General features: G+C 42.0%; 1 protein-coding gene across 3 annotated transcripts in view; it reads left to right on the forward strand.

Annotated features, from left to right (window-relative positions):
• Positions 1–19,291, forward strand: part of LOC124958662 (tubulin-specific chaperone cofactor E-like protein) — a 138,590-nt gene that overhangs the window by 58,229 nt on the left and 61,070 nt on the right. Inside the window, exons 1-5 of one of the 3 annotated variants that reach the window (XM_047516969.1) lie at positions 10,023–10,131; positions 11,401–11,552; positions 12,741–12,805; positions 16,205–16,338; positions 18,995–19,282. In XM_047516969.1, the coding sequence (XP_047372925.1) occupies positions 12,742–12,805; positions 16,205–16,338; positions 18,995–19,282 (486 nt within the window). In that variant the 5' untranslated portion in view covers positions 10,023–10,131; positions 11,401–11,552; position 12,741. Of the gene's footprint in view, positions 1–10,022; positions 10,132–11,400; positions 11,553–12,188; positions 12,257–12,740; positions 12,806–16,204; positions 16,339–18,994; positions 19,283–19,291 lie in introns of those variants that run through there. The other 2 variants (XM_047516970.1, XM_047516972.1) reach the window with 2 other exon arrangements.

Here is a 19,291-nt window from a genome sequence, read left to right on the forward strand (position 1 = left end):
TTTGCTTTAAATTATAATTTGCTTACAAAAAGAAGTCTTTACAACATTTTTAGATAACATTCACATGGTTCAAAAATCAATATGATGAGTTCCCATTCTAATGTGTCAGCTCTATCATTTATTATTGTGTGTCCTCCCAGGGTTTATACAAATGTGCTATCTTTTACTGAATAAAAGAGGGACAACCAGAATACATATTGCTAAGCACAAAAAGCACTCCTCACAAATATATTCCTATTTGCTATTAGGAATATATATTCTGATTGTTCCTCTTTGATGCAGCAAAGTTAGCATATTATACATTGTCATTCATCTTTTTTCACTTAAAAGATGTCTTGGAGATCTCATTGAAATAGCACATAGGGAAATGCCTTATCCTTTGTGTACAATATAAGCATTCCTTTTATAGATGTACTATAATTTATTTAACCAATATTCTATTCATTGACAGTTGTTTTTTCTCAATCCTCCCTTTTTTCTTTTTTTTTTGTCTTTATATTTTCAATTTGTTGCAGTAAACAGCATCTGTTCTTTTATACATTTTGAAGTATATGTATAGAATACATTCCCAGAAGTGAGATTGCTGGATCAAAAGATCAAAGTGTCTTTAATTTTAGTAGATATTTTCAAATTTTCTCCAATGGGATTATGTAAAATAAGGATTTTTCACCCCTCTGGTTATATTGTGTCACAGTCCTACCAATTTAAAGACTTCACTGATCTTGAGCTTGATGTGATTTCTGGTTAGTGCAAGCAGGACAGCCTTCTTCCTAATTAGGCACTGCAAATCTAGGAACTTGGATTCAACACATTACAGATTTGGTGAGCCATACATTTCTCTCTCATGAGCCGTCTTTCCTGTGGAACCTGTAATTTTTAATCATTGGAAGTGAGATTTCATCTCTGCAGCAGAAGGTATATGTATTATTTATCCTTAACAATGTCTGAGCACTTATTCCAGCTGAGCGCCCCTGAAAAGTGATGGATTAATTGCCTTGAAATCCCATGCTTATTGTCTACGGTAAGCTTTAATCAGAGCTGGCTCTTGCGTACCAGTAAAATGTCTTGCAGAAGAAGAACCATGTGTTTCTCCTTGGGGGTAGTGTGTCTGATTTTCTCTAATTTTTTTCAACTTTGTTCCTAATATGCTAGCAAGGATATTAGAATAGGTCAATTATGAGTCTTTTGATTATGTCAGTCTACTTAGAATTAGCTATTATAAACTTCTTGCCTAGAGGTAAGTTGTAGTCAGAAAACATCTTCAAGTCCTTTAAATTTCAGAGACAAATGTCTTTTGTTATTGAGCGACCCCTTAGATCTAGAAAATATTGCTGATTATTTAATAAACTATTAAATATCACTGAATGTGGTTTTCAAAAAACTCACACATTGTTCTCAAATTTATTAATAAAAGCCCAAATCCAGAATTCAGAATGAGTAAGGCCAACATAAAATAAATAACTTGCAAATAATATTAATTCTTTGAAACAACAGCTTCTAAGACATTTGTTCCACAACTTAAACTCTTGGTGCTTATAGTGTACAGTTAAGTGGTTATTACTGTGGTAGTAGTAAATAGGAAAAATTATGGCACATGCTTGTAATCCCAGCAGCTCAGGAGGCTGAGGCAGGAGGCTCAAGGCCAACCTCAGCAATTTAGTGAGGCTCTAAGCAACTTATCAAGACCCTGTCTCAAAATTTAAAAAAGAAAAAAGTAAAAAGGGTTTGGAATGTGCCTCAGTGGTTAAAGCACCCCTGGGTTCAATCCCTGGTACCAAAAAAAAAAAAAAGAGAAAAATCACATCAGGTTTTTTTTTTTTTAAATCTCTTTTCAAAAATGAAAAACCAATAAACCAATAGACTGCATGAGCATCCCAATTTATGAACATTAGCCCAAAAGTCCAGAATGAAGATTCTAAGGTAAGGAGAGAGATGAACTTCCCAAAGTAGGATTCTTGAGGATCTTTTCATTGTTAATGTTACTGTTTAGAAATCTTCAGGAGTTCTGTTGTTTTCTTCATCACCTTATCCACTTTAAGGAGTCTATGATGGGTAATATTACTCTCTCCAGGCAGGATGTTAAGTGTAGCCTTAGATGTAATCACCTTAATGAGCTAGATCTGGGAGGCTGGACACCACTTAGTGCATAAGTGGTAGAATCAATCGCACTGCAGAAGTACCTGGACTCCCCATGGTTGATAATACAGCAAAACAGAACAATCAGTTGTGGAGGGTTTATAAATGTATCCAAGACATGGATGTCATGGGTTCAGTTCTCTGGGAAGCCAATGCTAAGGTAAGTTGGGGAGTGCAAGACCTGTACTGGAGAGTAACACCTGAGAGAACGGAGCAGCAGTGGGATCGGGCAGGAGAGATGGTCAGAGCACAAACCTCACTGAGTCGTCCAGTCCAATGGGATGTTCTGGAACAAGGATGTTCTGTGAGAGAGTCCCATCTTGAGAAGAAATGGCCCAGGCCATTTACCAATGCTTTTCTCAGTCTTTAATGAGACAACACAAACACAATCTCAGCTTGAACACTGGTAGTGATGCTGAAGGAGCCAGGTGTTGGAAGCTGTCCGCTCACCATACTCCTTGCAGCTGGAAGTTATTGAAGTTGGATCAGAGAGGTGGATCTTCATGTCTGCCACAATCCCCCTCACATGATGTGTATATACAGTTCTCCATCCGTGATTCAGAGCATTTCCTCTAGAGCTCTGGAGCCTCTTTTCCTGAGGGGAAATTTGGGAGAAGGATGTTAGGGGAATGTACAGCCCCTGTAACTGAAGTTGATTTCAGGTCCAAAACTGGTGCCCACTGTCTCCCTCTTCCACTACCCACCATAACTATCTCCTCAGCTACTGCCTCTGCTAGTCTCAGTGCTTACCTGGTTGTTTCATCCAAGTCTAAGTTCCTGAGTACTCTGAGGCCCTGGTAACCACATGCTGGCAAATTTGGTTGCTACAGTTGTCCATCACAGTTACAATTGGTAAAAGGAATGCTAAGGGGTACCAAAATGAGTCACCGGAGTTCTACAGATTACTCCTTGAGTCCACTGCAGAACAGCAGTCCCTCAGGCCTCCCGCTGATCCTGATAAGATGGCAGTTTATCTTCTTGCCTGCTAGTCTTTGGGCACAAGAAGCCCAGGGTGCCCAGGTAGCATCATAGATATAGCTTACAGTTCAATGGGACCCTTGTTTTGTCCCCTGGTGACAGTGAAACCTGAAGGGGAGCCAGAATTTCAACGTACACATCCAGGAGATGGGGGTTGGGAAAGTCTCTTGTATTCATCAGCTTTTCACTACTATGACAAAATACATGACATAGGATAATTAAGAAGTAAAGGAGATTTACTTAGCCCATGGTTTTGAAAGTTCAAAGTCTAAGATCAGAAAGGCCCATTGGTTTGGTTTCTGGTGAGAGCAGTGATGGCAGCATGTCATGGCAGGAGCATGTGTAGGAACAAGCAATCACATCCGGAGCAGGAGGAAAGACAAAGAAGGACAGGGCCAGGCTGGCTCCTTTTATAACAACCCTTTCAAGAGAACCACCAAAGGGATTTCACAAGAAATACTTCACACCCACAGTGATCCGAAGACCTCTTGCAAGCCTCCATCTCCCAAAACACCATCCTGGGACCAGTCTTTGCTTATAATCGGGTGACACACAAGCCACATTCCAACCATAGCATGCCCCAGTAATCACGGGCAGTAATGGCAAGTGTAGTCACACCTGCTTCTGTACGTTGGTTCCCAGATCCATGTAGTCTTCCACTGGGGACACTAGCACACAAAGATCCCTGACTCACAGTATCCTGGGGACAGCACCTCATCTTCATATGATACTGTCTTCAACCTTGAAGTCTGCTTCCACACCTCATCTGCTTCTTAAGCAATTCACTTCAGCACTCAACTGGGCTGGCATCTGCCACACCATGCTATGTATATTCTACTCAGCAGATTCCATAGTCATGGGCCACACCCACACCCACTTTGTCATGAAGTGGGTTTCTTAGTCAGATGCTGCTTTGCATGGAATTCTATGCTTGTGGATCAGGCATTCTGCAAGTCTTTCATTAGTGGCACTGACTGAGGCCTCTGGGCAAGAAAGGCATGCTAGCAGCTCTATCCCTATGGGAAGTAACCATCAGCCCTTCCAGAAAGAAAGAAGTCCAATGTCGTCATTTTATCACCAGTTGGCCAGTTGTTCTCCCTGAGGAAGTATGACATCCTGGGGTTCATCTTTGGTCTGTTACTGGCATATTGAACAGTCACAGGCTACAGATTCTAGAACAATCTTGCTAAATGGGAATTTATGCTATTGATTTCATGCACCCCTATCCCTGCTGCTATGGTCACTTTACACATGTCCATGGCACTGACACTGACAATGTGCTTCACATTGACCAACCAGTTCATTTATCAACTTGGTTGTTTAGTCCCTCTTCTGGAATGGATGCTTTCTGGTGGGTGTTAATATATGATGCAAAGATCATCATGCTTTGTGTCTATCCCCGTCTGTCTGTGCACATGTCTGTGCTCCAGGCCTCCTTATCACCAGGTTTCCAATCCTCTTCCTTCCAAGCCCTTGCCCAGCTGGCTCTGGGAATCATCGCTGTCATTGCGTTTGCACACGCTCTCGACTCATAACACTTCTCCTTGGACACAAATTATGTGATGAATTACACAGGGAAGTTTGGACAAATGGGACTCTGGGCCATCACAGGCCCAGTCACATGCCAAAGCTTCACACATTGGAAAGATGCTACCTGATCATTGTCTTTTGAAACCAAGGACCCTCTCTTGAGAACTACCAAGGGGTCACATGAGAAATAAAGTGAGGCTGTTAAGCAGCCGCCATCTGCATTAACCTGTACACACACACACCAAGCCCATTCATCCATTCATCAAGAGTGGGCTTTTTCTTCCTCCTTCAGCTTATTATATATGTCTCCTCACATCTGACCATATGTGTGATCTGAGGTCTCAGTTCGGGGAAGGGATATTGATGCAACTATAGCAGGTGACATAAAGTCTGGACTACCCAGTTAGGCAGCTAGATATGACCAGGCCAAGATATATCATTCCCATCATATAACAGATTTGCTCTGGGGTCTGCCTGACTTTATGACTTGGGTCTAAGAGGGCCTAGGTTATGACAGGAAGTTACAAATGGTTATTTGTCTCTTGACCAAATATTCCATCGCAGGACCCAGTAAGAAGCCAGGAGCTTATTTTCAGAAGGTGTGTAATTCTTTTCTGCCAATGGTATGACCTTGCTCCAGAACTCCAGGGGACCTGCATTATGGATCAACCACTGTGGTTTGCAATAAACTCCATATTTCCACCACTGACACTTCCAACATCAAAGGGTCAACTGAACATATGGCCAAAGTAGCAGAATTGTATTCATTGTAGCCTGGAGCTGCTACAAAATTCTTTCATGTTCTCAGCCCAACTCAAAACTGGCTGAATTCTGTATAGATATATAAACTGGAGCAATTTTCCCAGGTTTGAAATGTGTGGCCTCCAGAACCCAAAAAAATATACCAAGAAGAAAAAAATATTTTTAAAGAGAAGTTGTGGAGTAATTTATCTTTTACTTTGAAGGAGATGTTCCTGATCACCCGTTTCTTAAAAACTGAAGTAGCAGCCTTGAATCTAAGTAGAATTTATCTCTCACCTTCTGGAGCACATGCATCTTACCAAGAAGCCCAGCTGGCTAGCCATCTCTTGCTCATCATGCCCAAACAATTAATGTTTCTAATGTAATGAATCAAGGCAATGTTCCATAGGACCCAGGTGGCCCAGATGTTTTTGCATTATGAAAAGAAGGTGAGTATCTTAATCCCCCTTTTTTTTTTTGCTATAACAGACTACCTGAGAATGGGTAATTTATAAGAAAAAGAGTTTTATATTGGCTCTCAGTTCTGGAAGTACAAGAGATCTGCTCAACTTCTGATAAGAACCTCATGCTATTCTATGCATGGTGGAAAAGCAGAAGGGCAAGTGAGCAGGTATGGAAGAGAGGAGGGGACAAAGAGAACAAAGGCTCTACAACAACCTGCCCTCACAATAACTGGTCCTATCCAGTGACCAAGCACTCATCCCACAGATAGCATTAACCTATTCATGAGGGCTCCATCTTTGTCATGGCTTCAATCTGAAATGTCCCCAGAAGCCCATGTGTTGAAGATTTGGTCCCCAGTACAGCAATGTTCAGAAGTGTGGCCTTTGGGAGGTAACAGGATTATTAGGGCTATGACCTCACCAATGGATTAATTCATTGATGGATTCAATAGCCTAAGGGGCTATTGGGAGGTGGTAGAAACTTAGGAAGTGGGCCTAGTTGGAGGAAGGAGGTTTGGAGGAACATGCTCTTGATAGGTGTATTTTTCCCCCTGCCCCTTCCTTCCTCTTTCCTTTCCTTTCTTGGCCATTACGAGGAGGGAAGTTTTGCTCCACCATGTGTTCCATGTCTGTCATGTTCACCACAGGTGTACACAGAGCCCATTGACCATGGACTGAAACTTCTGAACCTCTGAGCCAAAATAAGCCTTTCCTCCAATAAGTTGATTTCCCTCGGGCATTTTGTCATAGTTATGGAAAGCTGACTAACAGCCGTGCTGACCCAAACATCTTCCACAAGCCTCAACATGAGTTTTGGTGGGAACAAGGCATATCAAACCATAACAGTAGGAGCAAAAGTGTGTATTGCTATCTGTTCCACACAAGTCATTGATTCAAACAGGGGAAAAATGTATTTGCCAAATGAGTGATCATATATCATACACCTGCAACCATGTCAATTGGCTCTAGAAAAGAAACTATATTAGCAGAGCAGTTATAATTGAGGCTACTTTGATTGAGCTTGAGGCAATTCACAATCACTAGTATCTATCCTGGCCAGCTAAATGGAAATATGGTAAAGTCCATGCCCCTGTTCTGAAGGGTAATACTACTCTTGACCAACCTCCCCCCAGCTAGATGCAGTATTCTTTAGTATTTACTTTCTTGACTGGAATAGAGAAAGCTATTTTAGAGGGTTCTACTTGCCTTCCTCACTATGATCACTCTTTACCCCCACACCAAGGACACGATGCACCAAATTTGTCAATCCCAGATATAAATGGACTAGAAAAATGACATCTAGATTCCGCAGCCCCTGTGGGTTTACTGTACCCTCGACTTTGTCAGGATTCTTTCTTCCCCAGTCCTATATGTTTGCATTCTAATGGGCTCTTCCGAAATTGATGTTAACTCAACCCTTGTCCAACAGTCCTCAAAATGTCTGAGCATGCCCCTTTGCCCAGTCTGCAGTCTCTTGAGTAAATGGCAATAGGTCTTCTAAGGATTGTCTGGCATAATCACATCTGTGTATATTTGCCATGTCAGTGCAGAGGGCTTCCCTTTGGGGACCATTTGCCTTTTTACTCCAAGGATTTTAGATTGAAGACCGACTCAGATCCAGAAACTGAGCACGGATGGCAACTTCTTATTGAGACAGCAGGTCTCAGTCTTTGCTCATCCATTCTTCCTCTTTTTAAAAATTCTGTGAAGTGTATAGTAAGCAATATCCTTGCTGGTGGCCCATCAACCTTGCCCCTGGATTTCCTGCTCTATTAACCATCTCCAGAGCTCCTTATGAATCCAGTCCCTTTAACTACCACTCTGATCTTCTAGGTCATTATAAAATTTATGACCTGCACCCCCCCCCCCCAGCTTCAGGCAGTAGAGTGCTGTTACCTGGTCTCTGATGCTCATCATCTCTGTGGCCATCAGGGAGCCAGCTCTGTCATCACCACCCAGCATTAGTCCTGACCTGCAGAAGGGAATCACTACTGCGCTTCTAGGTGAGGCCAGTATAATCCTCCTGGCCTCAGAGGCTGGTGTGTCTGTCCCCTGAGCCTTTCAATCCTTCTTCTGCCATCTGCCACAGTAATTCAGGCATCTCAGTCTCACTCAATGTGAGCCACCACTTTTTCCAGACTTCTAGGGGCTACCCTAGGAAAAGGTTTGCACCTTCCTTTGGGGTCCTTGACATAGTGTTAAAGCCCATCTCACTAGAAAGTGTGCCCAGGTCAGTGACCTTTCCCTTATTCTGTGTCATGATCCAGCTTCCCCCGTGGAGCACCCTCTGAATCCAGCCTCTTGGGTACTCCCCTTCCCCCTCCCCATGCCAGTGTGTGCTGGCCAGATCTTGCAGCTCCTTTAAAGGTATAGTGTCTTTTCTCTTTACTCAGGCCTGGCATAAGGGCTGGGTTATGCTGCAACCTGACCCTGATTATAGCAGGGAGGTGGGAGCAGTTTTCTAGCAGGGCGACCATTGCCTGTGGTTGAAACTTCTCTCTATTGTCTTCCTGTGCTGGGAGAAACTTTAGCTCTTAATGGGGTGGAAGGGGACATGTCTGAAGGCCCAGAAGTTTGAAGAAATTTGGGAAGTCAAAATCTTCAGGAGCATCTACCCAGATAGCTCTATTGTGTGTTTGTGTGTGTGTGTGTGTGTGTGTGTGTGTGTGCACATGTGCACACATGCACATGCACATTGTATATATGTCCATGCACTTGTGTGTATGTACATGTATACTCTATCTATATCTATATCTATATCTCCCCACTTCATGGGGACACCCTTTGAGAAAGGTATCATTAGACAATTTCATCATTGTGTGAATATCACAGAGTGCACTTACACAAACTAAGATGGCTATAATGTCACTAAGTTATACAGTCTTCATGGGACCATGTTGCAGATGTGGTCTGTTGTTGGTTGAAATATCGTCATGTAGCACATGGCTGCACATATAAATATACATAATTTTACTGAACTATATAGAATAAACATGCATGGGGTATGTGCATAATAAATGATGTATATATGTGTGTATATATATATATATATATGTGTGATATATGTGTGTATATATATATATATTTTTTTTTTTTTCCCAGCTATGCACTGATTTTGCACAATAGAACTGCTTCACTTGAATAGTCTTTACCACTGAGACTTTAGGAGCAAATCTACCCAACAGAGGAGACCTGCTTTAAGTGGAATGTGTTAGGCCATTGTTACCCCATTTTGCTCTGTTACTGACCAGGGACCACTCCATGAAAAGTGTGCCCCTGCTCCAGTGCTGATGCTGGTCCCAAGGAGTTGAGCTGCCAGCCACATGGCCCATATCTCTCTGGAAGAGGATCTAAGTGGAGCATCTCTGTCTACTGCAACCAGTAGCAGCTGCATCCTTTCAAACTAGCTCAAATCTGACCATCTATTTCACAGAAAAGGTGTAAGAAACTTAAGAGAACAAAACAAAACACAAATATTCCTCACAGAAGGCCCATTCTAGCTGGGCACAGTGGGGCTCACCCATAATCCCAGGACCTCAGAATTACAAGTTCAAGGCCTCAGCAACTTATCAAGAACCTGTCTCAAAATAAAAAACAAAAAGGGCTGGGAATTAGTTTAGTGGTATAGCTCCTCTGGTTTAATCCCCAGTTTAAAAAAGAAAAGAAAAGAAACATTTTCTCTTTTGTCTTGTTTGTGGTATCTCCTGTTGCCTAAAAGCAGCATTAATCTGTGCCATCTTTGTGAGGCACAGATGTCTTGGGTGACTAGCTCCAAGCCACCCCCACCCCACCCACCCCATCTAAATCTTGGCAGAAGTCTTTGCCCACCTCACAGCTTCAACAAAATAAGTCCTCTTGCTGACATGCCAGGAAAAGAGATTTTTTGTCATTTGTCCATCTGTGACCACTCACTGACCAACTTCCCAGCCCAACAGTGATCAGCCAGAATAGTCTCTCCCCAGGCACCTGGCGCTTACTGGCAGCCAGACTCCCAAAGTCATTCTCATTCATTCCTGCCACCATCCGGTGTGTCTGGTTAGACCCAGATGGCATCTATCCCAGCAGCAGTCCTGCATCAAGAAGGGTGAGGCATTTAATACGGGTCCAAAGGGCTAAGATGGAAATATCCTTGAGTGCTTGAAAAAAGAAGACCAAAGAAATTAGTATGCCACTAGCAGTATTTTTTTTTTTTTTTTTAAATAGAGCCAACTCTTGCTTCAAAACATTTAGGTTGACCATTGGACTAAAACCTTAATAAGAACAGGACACAGAGCTTCCCTAGGTGAGTCTTGGATTTGGGTTTAATTTTACTTCACATAAGCACCCCCAAAACTCGATCTTCTGTTATATAAATATGTGCCTTTTGGAGGGAGACAGACTGTTCACATTATAAGTAAGTAGAGGTGAATGGTTCATATTACTAGTGAGAGAATACACTTACTGTGCAAAACCTACTGAATGATCATAGACTTTTGGAAAAAAATATTGTATAATTTAGGCTAAAATTTTAGTTCCTCCAACACTCTTTTCTATTTTAGGACAACTTGCCCAGACCTGGAATTATTTATTTATTTTTATTTATTTATTTTAGTACAGTGAGCATTTCAATGTCTGCTCAGAGAAAACTTTGAAATAATTTTAAGATTTTCACTAATTTGAAAAAGACTCCTGCTGCTGCATTTAAGTTACTTCTTTCTTACCAAATTTCATTTTGAACACTTTGGGCAGTAGACTTAGTTGAAGCAGCAGCCATTTTTTCTCATCCTGCATTCACTGGATGCCTGGGAGCATGGAGCTCACATGTTCCCCTGGTACAATATCTCTGAAGTTCCTTACTTACTGCACATTCTCCTCAGGAGGGGTCTGTGCCCCTCTCCCTGTGAGGATCCTCAGTGGGCACCAGTGGACGTGTCCAGGACATGCTGGGCTTCCCCTTGAGGAAGCTCCTTCCTCGCCCTGGGATTTGTATCATTCAATTTTGCCCAGAAAGTGCCCTGTCCTTCCCGCTGCACCGCGTGTGTCAGGGAGAAAAGAGAGGGAATAAAACCTAGAAAAGTTTGGGAAAGTTTCTTTAAATACTTCATGCATACCTGTGAAAAACCAGAGTAGATTCTATCTGTGAAAAGAAACAGAAAAAAAAAAAAAAAAGAGAGAGACTTCAGCAGAAACCCAACTTCATTTAAATGTTGGAGGCAGCTGCTTTGTTTGCAGTTTTAATCCCATGCCGGTGGATGCTAATTCTGTAACATTATACAGTTGCCTTCTTTTGGGTACAAAAGGAGAAGGGGGGTTTTCTTTTTGTGTTTTTCAGTGCAAAGTGATTCTGATCAGAAAGAACCAAGGCTTCAGCTCCAAGTCCCTGACATTTCCAAATGAATCTACTTTTTTTTTAAGGGGGGGGAAGGTCTAGTTTTTCAAGGAAAGGACCTCTCTACGCAATCCTGAAACTGATCTTTAGATTTACTTTTCCTTAATCAATAGAAAAAACCTTGATTGCAACTCAACACTTCCCTGACTCTAGCGCAGAACTAACTGAATTTTTGGTTTTAAGAGTACGGATTCAGACATCATTTCAGGAAACAGAAATAATTGGCAGCAAGTTGAGGAGAACTGACATGAATTCTTGTTTTACCTAATTTTTCCTGGTTTACCAAGATTTGGCTTAATATTTCTGACTCAGTTCCTCCAGTGTCTACAGAACAGGTTAGTGACATTTTTCATAAATACAAATGTCTAAATGAATCCTCCGTTACTGTTCTCTGCACTGTTTCCCTAAGGGCTCCTGTCTTAAACTTGCGTAGCACCTGCTCCGCTGGAACGGTGTGTGTCTCTACTGAAGTTCTGTGCCATTTTCAGCGAAACTGACTAATATTTAATATGTGCTTCAAATTTCAATGTGTATAACTTAACAACTGGAGATTTACAATAAAAGTCTCACAAGATGAATTCTTTGCTTTTTCATGAAAGTTTGACTGAGAATGGTGATAACCTCCAATGATAAGTTTCTGTTAGAACACTGTTGGGGACAAATTTCAGAGGCTAGACACATACTTTGTGTGTGTTTAAGTTGGGGCTTACATGTGTGTTTGCATCTTAGCTTTGGGAGTGGCACACACCATCCATGCTCCTAATGAAAGGCAAAACCACTAGTAGAACTGATTATAAACTAATGTGAGAACATGTCCAGTTTTGCAATGTTCTTTCTTTAATTAACTTGCTGGAACTAATTACTTGCTTGTGTGCTGGGTTCTGTCTTTATTGTCATTCCAAGGAGCAACGCTGGTGTGGTTCTTTTTTATTACCAATGTAGTTATCATTCACTTTGCTATGGAAAGTTGGTAGAGAGCCTCAGACAACACATGAATCTGAACGGTAAAATGATGGGTTGGCTCCAAATCATTGAGAAGGTAATGGCAAACAATAAATTCCCTACCTGTAGAAATGCATGGTGTCTTAACCAACATTTCTTTGATCCTGATGGAAAGCCCTTGGGAAAATTAGAAAAGCCAGTCTCAGATTTTGTGTTCTTGAGACACAGCCCGAGACCTGGACCTGTGGAGTTAGGTGCTCTTTTTGGGGGGCTTAATCAGATGCCACCTTTACTCAGAGCTGCTCTCGTTGATCCTGTATAATTACCTGACAATTTGCGTGATCTCATTGCACTTCCAGATGGCTTCTGCTGGGGTCTAACTTGTTCTTGAAGTGCTGAACTTAGGAGGACCTGCAGCCTTCAGGGAATTTCAGCCCAACTCAGAACTATTGATATTGTGATGTGAATTTGTTCTATGATGGTTGTGATGTGTCTTGGGATTTGCCACCAAACACACCTGGTGTTCTATTTACTCTGGCAAGCTGGGGATTTTTTTTTTCTTTTTCTTTTTAAAATTCCAGGATGAATTATTCATCATTACTTAGAATTTGGGTCTCTTTCATCTTCGCACTTGTACGGCACCAAGGTGAGTACTACAGAATTCCATAAAGCTCTCGATTAGCATGCTCTTGAATTTATAAAGAGACACTTTTGTTGGAACCATGATTGTAAGGGCAGATGTACATGTGTCTACAGATATATTGAGAAAAAAATGTAAATTAAATTCTGTTGTTGAGGGTAAAATACATTAACTTTGAATGATGTTCACTTACATTCTCACTTTTTTTTTATTTAACGTGGAACACAATTTGTAGATACTGAAGGAGTTCTGTAAAATAATGCAAATTATTTCTATTAAAAGTATGTAGAGGAGGTGCCTGATCATTGATTTCCCTGAAGGCATTTAACTTGTATTGGAGACTTTAAAAAATATATTTATTTTAGCTCCAAATTAAGAAGTTACAATGGCACTGGTGTTGGTGACTGTGTATCAGTGACATATGACATGGTCAAAAATTTAAAACTGCAAGTGGAATAAGATAATTATCATCTCTGTGGTTCCTTCTTTTCTCTGTCCTTTTTCTTTTAGCTCTGCCCTGGGTAAATGAAAGGTCACACATATTTATTTTTTGCTGTTATTTTCTTTTTTAAAAAATTTTAGACAAGAAAGATGGGGCAGTGCACATTGATCTTGAACTTTTATGGCTAGAATTCTAAAGTGTCTTTCTTTATTTTGCTGTTATGTTTGTTTAGTTCAGCTGGTGCATGGTTACAAGTCTTAGATGAACAGATCTGTATGACCATGTGAGGCCACAACTTTTTCCAAGGTTGGGTGAATTGAACTAGCTAGAGCGTGTAAACCCCATAACAATCCTGCTGAACTCCAAATTCCTACCTTTACTGCAAGAAAGTATATTTTCTTGGGTGAAAAAAGAATCCTGAAAATACAGTTATGTTTATTGTGAACATTTCAGCTTAGAGCAAGCATGGGTAGAGATATTCCTTATTTTACAAACTCTGATACTATTGATAGGACATGCTGCTATTTATATTTATCTATATAATTTTTAAGAAATTAAAAATGGCTTCTGAGATGGAAATTGCTGTAGTTTAAACCTACTCACTTTTTGTTTTTTTTGGGTACCAGGGATTGAACTCAGGGGCACTTGACTACTGAGTTACATCTCCTGCCCTATTTTGTATTTTATTGAGAGACAGGGTCTCATTGAGTTGCTGTGTCTCACTTTTGCTGAGGCTGGCTTTGAACTCACGATCCTCCTGCTTCAGCCTCTGGAGTTGCTGGGATTATAGGCATACACCACTGTGCCCGGCAAACCTACTCCCTTTTATTAAGCATTCTTTTTTTATTTAACAAGTACTTATTGAATATTTATAATATTAGATATCCATATTGTCTGTATTGTTCTTAAGATTGAAAATCTTCAACTGCGTGTTCTTTCCTGTTCAAAAATCACAAACTAGTCAGGATCACTGAGGAAAAGAAGAAATTTGAAACTTGTTTCACATTTGGGACAGACAGAGAAATTAGGACAATCTTCATGCTATTTTCTTTCTGCTCCGTGAGGGCTTATGGGTTTTCCCATCCTAGGCAAATTGGCCAACACTGTCCAAAATACCAATTAACCTTTCCATGAACACTATTGTAATTCAAGGTGAATTTGAGCCCTTTAACACAAGTTGAATGCCTTTTTCTTACTTGGGCATGCCACCTAAAAAGTTCCCCATGAAGGACAAATCCATAGCATGACTTTATTTGTTACTATTTGTTTGAGGAAATCTATCACCCTCAATTTAGTGTCTGTGCCTAAAGTTGTAGTAGGGATTATTATAAAGAAAGTTTTTTCCAAGTCCCTACCTTACAGGAATTTAGAGTTTGTTACTGTTAAGTAAACAGGAATGTTAATCCTGCTTCAAGAACTGATTGTAACATGGAGTGTTGCCCTTTGGCTCAGTGCTCCTGGGATAAACTATGGACAGTGCCTCCTACAGGTTGAGTTGATTGGTTTCCCTGAAACTTCTGGGGTTAGGGGAACAAGGCACACACACTAATGCCTGGGCTAGTTTCCTCTGCTCTCCTACATTGTGAGCCCTCAGAAAGAGATCAGCTCTTTGTCCAGGCAGATCTTTCCCTGCTCTGCTCCAAAACTAGGGAGCTGGCACTTTGCCCAGTGCCCTGGGCTGTTCTCTGTCCACTCTGTGCGCTCCTGTACGTAAGCTGTTTTCTCTTCACTAACAAGACTCCCAACGGAGCAGGACAGTCCTTGGCTAGTTGCTCACAATCCTATCGACTCCATCAGCGCAGAACAGGGACTTTCCCAAGAAGAGGGCCTGACGTGGAAATGGGCATGAAGGGGCCAGCCTCTGGATGGCCGTGAGCAGGGATCTCAAGAGCTAAGGCCAGAAGTCCAGAATGGATCTACTGCTGTCCCTGAAAACTACAATTTTTTAAAATGGAAAAAAAGAGATGATGTTTCATTGTTCTATTTTTTTTATTCAAGAGAAGAAAGAACAGAGGCAGAGAAAAGAGACCTGAAATGTAGATAATTTCATAAATGCAATTGGACCTGGTGCTTAGTAACATAGACCCTGGGGAAGTTATCTCATTTCTTTTGCCAAACCAGGCCACGCCTTGCAAGAGTTAGAATGGGAAACTTAGAAGAAATAAGCCAAGTACCCAAGGAGGTGGTGACACAGTCACAGGAAGGGCCTATGTGTTTGTGTGATGACTTTCACCTTTGACCAGGAGGATGAGGAAGCGCCCTGGGCCTCCTCTCCAGAGAGTTCTCAAGTGCCCAACCTCCCTGGGCTCAGAAGATCCCATGTCTGCCTTTTGTGAGCAGGAGATGGGCACAGAGCCTCTCAGAGCCAGCCCTCAATCAAGGTCATTCACAGGCCAGTTACTACAAACCCTCTCCTCCCACTTTGTCCTGGTTCCAACTGTTGTTTACTTCCTTCAGGGCTCTGGTATCTTCTTCTCCTATTGTGTAGCAGGAGGGAGGAGACTCCTTTCAGGAGAAGACCTGATAGTAGAATTCTTAGCCTAGAAGGGCACACCATAGCCACACCACCTTCTCTCCACCTTGCTCTCTAGCCAAGAGGCAAGGCCTCCTGAGCCATGCCAGACCTAGAGGCTGCCTTGCAGTACTCTGACAACTCCAGGCAGTGTGGTTTCCCTGCCTTCCAGCAGATTCTCACCATTGCTCTCCAAAATGCACCGTAGCCTCAGAATGGAGCACAAAGTGCTTTTCCCTGAGGAGAAATAGTGTCCTTTCTATTTCCCCCTTTTCCAGAAGCAGAAGGTAAAGGCCTGCATATGACTTAGGTTAGGATGAAAGGCAAGGCTCTTTGACTTGTGGTTAGCTAGGAAGCCATACTCAGAGAAGCTGGCTTTACGTGAGAGGGAAGTAGCTTGCCAAAACCAAGAGGGAGCTGTCATTGGCCTAACCACCGTGTCTCTTGACAGCTCAGCCCAGGGAGCTCATGTATCCATTTTGGCAGAATGACACCAAAACCCCCAAAGTAGATGACGGAAGCTCATCTGAAATCAAGCTGGCCATCCCGGTGTTCTTCTTCGGCGTTCCTTACCGCACCGTCTATGTAAGTGGAGGAGCAGCCCAGCTGTTGCTCTGTGGCACTCTTTTTTGTTTGTCATTAAGGAAAGCATTTTAAATACCCTCTCCCAAGGCTCTGGAATGGAGGATTTATTGGCAGCCAAAACGACAAGTTCTGAGATTTCATGAGCTGATAGGTTTTATGATTAAGAAAGTCAAAGGTATATTTAATGGCTAATGTTCATAGTAGAGGAGTATACAGGGCAATAAATTGCTTTTGTGGGTGATTAAACACAGAAGTGAAGCAGAGGCCCCAATGCCATGAACATTATTTCTGCTACTCGACAAGATAAAAAGATACAATGAACCACAATAGGAGCAATATCATTTTTCTTTCCCTTCTGGGGGTGAGAAAAGTTTAGGTACCTGCTGTTCTTGGGCTTCCAACCAATTTGAAGCAAAGTTGGAGCTAGGGCTAATCAACTATCATATAAGAGTTGTTTGCAGAATTGGCCACCCTCATTGGGTCTGTACCATGCCAGAGGGTACCATTGTCACGGTTGCACTAAGAAATAGTACCTTTCTCTGTCAGAGCTCCCCTGGGCACCTGCATACTCAGGCGATTTTTTGGATCATTGGTTCAGCCGCTAGTGAGATTGTTGCACATCAAGAGAAAGGTTCAGAGTGGCTGAGCCTTTTTCTATCTTTGGCTCTGAGGGATTAAAGGAGCTATATGTAGACTATACCATAGCCTATCCTAGTCTGTGTCCTGCTCAGAGAAATGAATGGAACTCTGAGCACCTCCACCTCTTGTCCTCTCCACTTCTGAGACCTCTGCTTTCCCAACTTCTGATGTACAGCTGATTCATCACTAGCTAGTGAGGGCTGAGTCCCACTCAAAAATAGTTCCTTCTTCCAATACCTAGCCAGTGGCTATTACCTAACCATTGACCCTGAATTGCAGCATCAACATCACCTGGACCCTTGGTAGCAACGTCACATCTCAGGCCCCAACCCAGTCCTACTGGATCAGAAACTTTGGGAGGAGAGCCTGGTAATCTAATTTCATGCACCCTCCAGGTGATTCCAAAGCTCACGAAAGTTTGAGAACCACTGATTTTAACTATAGAATATAATCAAAACACATGTGAGTCATTGCCAGCTTCCTCTGCGAGTCTGTGTGTTTTAATTACACCTATTATTCCCTAGCAAACACATCGCTCTGGCATCCTGAAATGCCTTTTATGCTCGGCTCACAGCAGGGCCTCCCTAGTCTGTGTTTGTAATAGCTGACTGTGAGTTTTGGAACGTGTTGACCTGATTTTGGAGATGAGAGGGGAGTACAGAACTTCCATTCCCAGAACCTTAGCTTCCCAGGTCTCTAGAACAAATGTATTTAGTTAAGTTCTTTTTTTCCCCTCCATTACACAATGCGGTAAGGAGCCTGAAAAATTCTTGCCCTTGCCAAAGGATAAACCATAGTTTGGGGCATACGTGTTCCAGGGTAAATCATTTTGAGTTTCTAGGTCTTTGAGTAGTAGAGTCCTTTGGCAAGCTTCTGGGTTGTTCCCTGTTACTTGAAGACAAAAGGCTGTTAACATCCCTCTAGTGTGATCTCCATCTTCCTTCCCCAAACCCCATATGCCTGTTTCCAAGGCATGACAAGGTGCCCTTACCTAGGTGCAGATCCCTTGCCTGTGGGTCACTATTAATGTTCATGATGTTATTGATCAATAGGGACCTAAACAACTGGAATATAAAGGAAAATGGCCCCGGTGTTCCCTATGCAGGAGCGGCATGCATTCCTATTATGGAAGTTTCTGCTCCCAAGCTATGCAAGTCACTGGGAAAATCAGTTCACCTCAGAGACAGGCAGAGGCTGGGTTATTCATAGGTCCTGTGCAAGGGAACATACTGACTTGTGATTTGCGGTAAGGTTTTGTAATTGCATAAGTTTCCTGAACCATTTACAAATCACGAAGAAATCACCATAAGTAAGTCATTTACATATATAATGTAAAGTACTCATGTCTCAATTTTGAGGCAGTGATTGTACAAGGAAGCTATCAAACTGTAAGAGGCGGAATGGAATTGGACATCTGTAGGTCTTAACCTTGTCCTTGTTCTGAGTTTTCAGTTCTGAGTGACATCAACAGAAGTCTTAATGTTCTCATCTAGAGCAGGAATACAGTTCATCCTGAGATCTGAGTTCAATGAAAGAGTATTTGATTTATCTTTCTCTGACTCTCCTCTTTTGTTACAAACTAGGAATCAAGGTCTAATAGCAAGCTCCTCAAATTTTAATTTAATTGCTTCTGTGTTTTTGTTTTTCCTTTCTATTTCGAATCTGTCATTCTGAATCTAGCTTAATTACCCACATTGCCCCCAGGCTGACCTAGCACACACACACAGGCACAACCTGGTAGTATTTGGTAAGTGCCAACAGAGATAGGACAGACACCATGAAATTGAGACTGACTATTAATAAGAAACAAAGCCGACTACAAACTGAAAGTGAAGAAAAACCAGCACGTACCAAAAGTACAGGAATCTTCTCCTTTGAACTGTGGTGCTGACATTGGGGTTTCTAAGTCAGTAGCGGAGAAGTCTTTTCCATTCCTACAATTAGGCAAATGCCTGTTTCTGTTTGTGAAGTTGTCCTGGTTTCAGATCCATTATGCAAAACCTCTCTTATTTTGTAGGTCAATAACAACGGTGTTGTCTCCTTCAATGTGCTAGTGAGCCAGTTTACACCAGAATCCTTTCCCCTGACGGATGGGAGGGCCTTCATTGCTCCATTTTGGGCAGATGTGCACAATGGAATTCGAGGCGAGATCTATTACAGAGAGACCATGGACCCTGTCATCTTGAAAAGAGCCACCAAGGACATCAGGAAGTACTTCAAAGACATGGCAACCTTCTCTGCCACTTGGGTTTTCATTGTGACATGGGAGGAAGTCACGTTTTATGGAGGCAGCAGCACCACACCTGTAATAATT

The sequence above is a fragment of the Sciurus carolinensis genome, chromosome 11, assembly GCF_902686445.1.
Source record: "Sciurus carolinensis chromosome 11, mSciCar1.2, whole genome shotgun sequence".
Classification (NCBI taxonomy): Eukaryota; Metazoa; Chordata; class Mammalia; order Rodentia; family Sciuridae; genus Sciurus; species Sciurus carolinensis.